Source organism: Aplidium turbinatum, chromosome 3 (genome assembly GCF_918807975.1).
Source record: "Aplidium turbinatum chromosome 3, kaAplTurb1.1, whole genome shotgun sequence".
NCBI lineage: Eukaryota > Metazoa > Chordata > Ascidiacea > Aplousobranchia > Polyclinidae > Aplidium > Aplidium turbinatum.
Window position 1 is genome coordinate 14,193,441 of NC_137474.1, and position 6,940 is coordinate 14,200,380.

Below are 6,940 nucleotides of genomic sequence, written 5' to 3' on the forward strand. Positions count from 1 at the left end.
TAAATTTCTCCAGCGGTTTCCCAAAATTTGGACTTGCAACTATAGTAGAAAAATAATGGTTGTTTCTCGCTATGTCTTACGCAAATATGGCTATTTTTTGGTATTTAAATGAAACACTTGCGGTCTCTTAAAACTACTTAGCGGTCACCCAAACCAAACCTTAAAAAAAAACTGTATAGGCTATCTGGTATAAGCTGCATTGCAAAACATGTTATACTGTAGGTATTGTAACTCTAACTGTTGACTTTGAATACTGTATTTGCAAAGCTGACAGGAAGCTGGAAATTGCTTTCCAAGTAATTAGATTGTGAATAAGCTTAGTAAAAAATACTACAGTGTTACACTCTTTGTACTTTAATGAAATGTGATTTCACCTGAACAGCTAAGCCAGTCTACTGTCATCTAGAAGTAATTGCTGAAAATACAAGATTTTAAATATATATCATATATTATACATTGTAAACTTGCATCTAAATTCTAAACAGTGCCTTGTTTAGACTTTGGTTATTTAAAGTAAAATGGCCATCAAATTTACAACTACCGAAGACTTAATTCATCATGCAAACCTAGCAAAGGAAAAAGCGTACTGTCCATACAGCAAATTTAGAGTAGGCGCTGCTCTTGTAACAGTATCAAATGACATCTACACTGGTTGCAATGTGGAAAATGCAAGTTATTCAGCATGCATGTGTGCTGAAAGAAATGCTGTCAGCAAAGCTGTATCAGAAGGCCACAAAAAATTCAAAGCAATTGCTGTTATTACGTAAGTTATGCAGCAAAGAAATAAAATAGAAAAAAGTACTGATATTCCTGGACTATGGTTAATGATGTTTACTACTGGTAGCCGTAAAAATAGGCTACTTTCTACAAAGTCCTTTTTTCTACATCCAAATCAAGTGTCTTCTAAATTAGTTACATTTCTAGTTTTATATTTCAGGGATAAGAAAAAGAAAATTAATCCTTGTGGAATGTGCAGACAAATCTTACAGGAGGTAAGGCATAAATACATGTAATAGTAATGACGTAATGCAATGGTTCTGAAGGTCAGAGCAGACACACAGTCACACACCCTGATCCATTGATCACCATTGTTAGAAATAACACCACAAATTTCCTTGTTACAAACAGACTAAAAAAGAGTCGTGAAAAACAAAAAAGGTTAATTTTTTATATTGGCTGCCACACGTGAAAAATTTGGCAACTAGAAAGAAGCTCTGGTAGACCATGCTTGCTCGCCAAAAAAGGAAAGCAGCTGAGAGGCCTGTGTGATTATTTGCTAATCCATATTTTTTCCTGCCATACTGATGACAGTTAATAATGCTGCAGCTTCACCATGAATGAATAAATTGAAATTTCTGATTATACATACTATCTTTAGACATAACTTGTTCAAGCATGCATTGAGTCTTATCTTTGCATATCTCTTGCTTCAGTAACATTGTTTTGTTTTTTTTGACTTGTGCAGAAGTACAGTACACTATAATCACACCAAAATGAATGAATTTACAAGATTACAAGCGATTAATTATATCTTTACAACATTTCAAATACTTTAACAGCATGTCATTAGTATCAATTACAGTCACATAACTTACAATTTTATGTATTTTCCCTAGATAAAGTATTATATGGTACCAGTACTTCATATTTAACATATAATTTAGATGAAAAAGCAAGGTAAAACAAGAAAATAAGATATTCACAGGTTCTGAATATGGAAATTCACAGATTATAGCACAACACATGGATCTGATTCATGCATACTGTCAAGTTAAACACATGGGCCATCAAACCACTTGAGAATGCAAATGCATTGCACAGCCACTGAGTGTCTCACATAAGGAACACAGACTGATTGGGCAGCTGACTTTAGTAACCTTTTAGTTTTTCGCTGCTATCCTTGTTCAACAAACTACAGTATTTCCATTTATGTTTATTGTGTTTATACATTTTTTTCTTTAGCACCAACAAAAACAATTAAACTGAACTGATTAGATTTCAAATCATGTTCAATAAACCTAATCTAAACCATGTGAGGTTGAGTTGGTGTAACTGGCAGGTGCACCAACAGTCCAACACCTGTCAGTCACAATACATGTAACACTTTATAAAATGTTATCAATCAACAATTTCTCTGCTCAATCTTCCTGAAAACCTGAAGTACGGAAACAGTTAAATTAGGTCATTTCAAATGCAGCATTGGTCAACTTGTGCTAACATGCACAGATCAAGCCTTAGAACTTTAACCATGCAGTATGTGTAACTGCCTAAGAACAGAACAATTGTCACATGATTTAGTCTCCATGAAGTATGGCTGCAGCAACATGCAGAATTGCAGATGGCGATTGTTTGATGATTTGATTAAACAAAAAGTCAAAATGGCAGAAAATTTCATTCAAAGACAATTGGCAACGATAGTTACATAACTGAATTTTCAAAACTTGCAAGTCAATTCATCTCAGTATAGGCTATTAACTTTACGGATGGCGACGATTTCGTCCCCTGTCGATGTCGTACCCCTGATGTCGTCTCCTCATACATCGGGACGAGCAATTATTTACACCACCAGAAAATAGCATATTTGGCGGCCTGTTGGATTTCAGCTCGAGCGTCAATGCCCATGTCATTCCCAGTGGGTGATTATGAATAACGCTGCGGAAAAAACTTGATAATCGCTGGGAATACGCTTTTTTGCTGAAGCGTAGGCCACAAAAGCAGAATTGCGAAAGTAGGCGAAATTACATTTTAAGTATTTATTGTGGTGTTTGTTAAATGTTAAGCTATTCTGTCAGTTTGGTACAACTTGCGGGATTAGTTCTTGAACAAAACAAAAAAACAATCAATTTCAGGCCTAGAAACATTTTTTCCCCAGCGGCCAAACGTGTCCGACTGAAGCAAGCTGTTCGGCGGCCAATCACAAACACATGGCGGCCACCGGAGCTTCAACACACATCAATAATGATTTATCGCATCAATAAAGTGTATTGTGATGTCACTTGCATCCTGCTTATCGTCAGATATCAGCTGCTTGGTCAATCAATAATGTTCAGGGGACGACATCGGTGGCATCCAACTTTACAACACACAGAAAAAAGAAAAAACAAATACTGTACCTACTATAAACAAAGGCTGATTGCAAGTTATAAGACTGCCACCTCGAGTTACAACTTAACACAAAAATAGTGGATGGTAGGATATTTAACAGAATAAAACAATAACACTTTAAGAAGAGAAATCAGATATTCCCAAGTAATATGTGAAATGGATATAGGTAGCCTACCAGTAGCAATTAAGCTTTGTATAATATACAAGTCAAGTCATTAAAAGCCACATTAAGTTTTCTAATAGACAGTGGTTACTGGCTATTTAGCCATATACAATGTAATTGGCTACTATTTAGACACTGCCACTGAAAGAGCTACTGTTTCCAATAAGACTGCTTTTAACAAAACAACCAATGTACGGTAATTCTCACAACTCCATTATTATTTTAAAACTTGTAGCCTATAGGTTCTTTTACAAAGATATTACCATACCCAGGCTTACCGTACCTTGCATAGCCTATCTTGTTTACAAATGAAAGTTTGGTCTGCAGTTTCAAAATAACTCTGCAATGCTACCCATAAAGTAAGTAGTACCGTATTTAATAAGTTGCAAATAAATAATTTGTTGCTCCATATGAAAAATATGCAATACAATGTACACCTAAGCTAGATACTTACCACAGCGTGTTCATTTTTTTGTAATCTTTTCCTGACCGTGTAAATAAAATTATGGCAGGCAGCAGTAGCCGAGTGGTTAGCGCGTTGGGCTCGCAGTCGAGAGCCTGCATGTTTGACTCCAGCCACCCGCACTTGCTGTTGTTTCTCTGGGCAAGAAACTTTACGATAATTGCCTCTACCCAGTGATCGATTTCGAGTAATGGGTAGTTCCAAATTTAAGTCATAACTAGAGTAGACAACCGGAAACAGACATTGCCGTCGGCTGCAGCGTGGGTCAGGTGTACGTCGGAAGGCGTACACCGATGCATAGCGCTCAAGTCCGCTTTCCCGCAATGCAGGATAAAGATAAACAAACAAACAAATTTGGATATAGTCTTCATATATAGTAGGCTATATCTGCCTGCACAGTATGTGTTTGTTTTTAACAAATAAATTATGTTAGTATTTATTCATGCAAAATTGTAAACCAGCTTAGGGAACGTTCAAATATTACGTAACACCTTTGAGGGGGAGGGGGGGTTTATGCAAAGCGTTACGTTAGCGTCACATTGGGGGGGTTCAAGCAAAACGTTACGTAACGCTTTCGAGTACGGAATGGTAGTTTATTGTGCTGAATTCGTACTGAAAAAGCGTTACATGGGGGAGGGGGGATTGAAAAAAGCGTTACGTTGGCGTTACATGGGGGAAGGGGGGGTCAAAAATTCAGAAAAAAAGCGTTACGTAATATTTGAACGTTCCCTTAGCCTAGCAAAAAGTCAATTCAAGACAGAATTTCAGCACAGGTTACAAGCAATCTAGTTTAATTTAAATGTAAACTTTCTTTCTGCCTTCTTTCATTGCAACTTTAATCTGCTATCACAGTTTGGTTTATAGTTGTATTATCAGTTCCATCGGCAAATAAACAAAAAATATTACATACAAAATACAAATGATTTGCACAACAAGGATAGCAAGACCTAAAGCAAGACCGAAAGGTCACCAAACTCAGCTGCCACCTGGTTGTACACTGAAGCTGACAAAAAAACACCACAAAAACATATAATCAAGGATGTACCTCTCCTCAAATTGAGTGGAAAGTCTTAACATCAAAAACTTTAAAAATTATGACACACAAGAGTAAGTAGCTTTTTAGTGTGGTCAATCAAGTTTATTTTTCCATCCAATAAATGCAGCAAAAAAAACTAGTTATGAAGAAATTAATAACCAACAATTTACCCCGAAAACATTGCCACACTGCGGTGGTATAGACAAAATCTGACAAAGATAAATCAAGAAGCTCAAATGAAGATCATAATAATATCTATTTGTGATGCGCAACATGCAATCTCAAAGAAAAGATTGCCAGATACTTTTTATATTTCCAGCTCAATTACCACCGAAAAGTCGTTTACAAGTTGAAACAAGCCCAAAATTTCATCCTTGGCACAAATTGAAGTAAAAAAAACAAAAGTTTTAGCTAAAAACGGTAATTATTTGGTAAAACCTAGTTTGAAATAAAAAAAACTCAACCAGCAAAAAACTTGTCACTGCTAAAATTGTCCGTTATCTTGCAACAAAACTAGCCCAGTTCCGCGGAAAAATCGCAAAACTGGCTACTTTGCGTGCGGTGAAAGTTTTTACTGTATTTGAATTTAATGTTTTCTTGAACGGGTACTTTCCCCTTTACAACACTTTTAGTTTGTCATTTTGTAATTTTTTGAGTGACCATCTTCAACTTCCGACGATAATTTTTACTTCGTTGAAACTTTGGTGTCTTCTAGTTTAATTTCTAGATTTTCCATCTGCTATGATTAACAAAGGTAGCCAGCTGCATAGCCGAGTGGTGAGAACACTGGAACGGCAATCGAAAGGGCGCCGGTTCGACACCACTCAAGAGCATGCGGCTGTGTCTGTGGCAGGACACTTGAAGGCATGCCTGAAGATGGACACGAAGATTGGCTTCCTTGCCTTCCCGGCCACTTAATCTAAATCTTCAACCCCCGGGTGTAAGCCTGGATACGACAAACAAGCAAAGGTAATTCGGAAAATGACAAAAAATGAACTGGTAAAAGAATAAAGGATCTTTGATACCGTTTTTTTTTTTTTTATATATATGTACATAATGTACCGGTATTTGCAGTTTGGAGCGAACATGACCATTTACGTTGTCGATGCGAGTGAATCGTACGACACGCGTAGACTTGATGAGATACTGCCAGGAAGCTTTGAGAAAGAGGATTTAAATGGCGATTGAAAGAAGAACTGGCGTCCTTGAATTTTGCAGGACGACTATTTTGATATTGTGCAAACAGCTGAACTCTGAGTTTTCAAAAGTACGGTAGCCTATTGCTATTAGATTGCTCAAATCCCAAAATGCATTCGTTGTTTTAACTTAACTAGGTAAGCTAACACAAATGTGACAAGTTTCTTTTTCTTGGTTGTGCGCTTTCGAAGCTCTGTTTTATGACATTGCAGTAGGCTACTAGCAATTAGACCAGCCAATATTAAAATTAAATACCACAGCAGTTGTTGGTTGGTTGGTTTTGAATCTTTATCCTCGGACTGACAAAGCCTTGATTGGTTATTCCTAGTTGTTTTGCATACTTGTAGAGCAGGGTTGGAAGTAACGACTAGTTGTCACTATTCGATAGCGTTATTCGTTGCTTTCTGAATATCGAATGCTTATACCCATTCCTTTTAAAAATAAATATCGAATGTGCGTTATTCACTGCTTTTTTATGCAAGCAACGAAATCATTATTCGTTTTTCACTAATCGATATTTAGGAGAACTGCCGAGTGCTGAATCATTTTTTGTTGTTCACTTACCGGTACTTCGTCGTCTAAACGAATTTATGAGATTTAGGCTAGTTATCGGATTACTATCCGACCTAGTCCCCTTCCGGTTTACGAACTTTAAAGGATTAAGGAAAATTTTGCCGCAGCACAGTACAGAAAAACCATGCCAGTGAGAGTCGTTAACAATGTTGCCAACCTTGCGGTTTTTTCGCAAGTTTGAGCTTGGTTTTTTTCGAGTTAGCGTATTTTTTTTAATTTGCGGGTTGCTCGTTATTGGTTTTAATTATTTTTAGTAATTGCTACTCGTTGCTTTTTTTAAGTATCGATAGCGGAAAGTCATTGCTTTTTTGGGCACTATCGAATAGTGAAACAGTCATTGCTTTTTTACTAACGACTTCCAACCCTGTTGTAGAGGCTCTTGACGCAGGGCCTGTTACCGAGA

The 6,940-nt window shown here is 36.8% G+C and overlaps 1 protein-coding gene across 1 annotated transcript; it reads left to right on the forward strand.

Moving 5' to 3' along the window:
• The first annotated feature begins 501 nt into the window (after positions 1 to 501).
• LOC145767366 (cytidine deaminase-like) lies at positions 502 to 6,210 on the forward strand. The gene is made up of 3 exons (XM_082579177.1): positions 502 to 763; positions 938 to 992; positions 5,842 to 6,210. The coding sequence occupies exons 1-3, from the start codon at positions 519 to 521 to the stop codon at positions 5,953 to 5,955; spliced, it is 414 nt and encodes a 137-aa protein (XP_082435303.1). The 5' UTR covers positions 502 to 518; the 3' UTR covers positions 5,956 to 6,210.
• Positions 6,211 to 6,940: the final 730 nt, after the last annotated feature.

Excerpts from the sequence above, each read along its gene's own strand:
- LOC145767366 (XM_082579177.1), top strand. The coding sequence starts at position 519 with ATGGCCATCAAATTTACAACTACCGAAGACTTAATTCATCATGCAAAC. Across the intron at positions 764-937 it reads AAAGCAATTGCTGTTATTAC|GGATAAGAAAAAGAAAATTA; the intron begins GTAAGTTATGCA and ends TTTATATTTCAG. Across the intron at positions 993-5,841 it reads GCAGACAAATCTTACAGGAG|TTTGGAGCGAACATGACCAT; the intron begins GTAAGGCATAAA and ends CGGTATTTGCAG.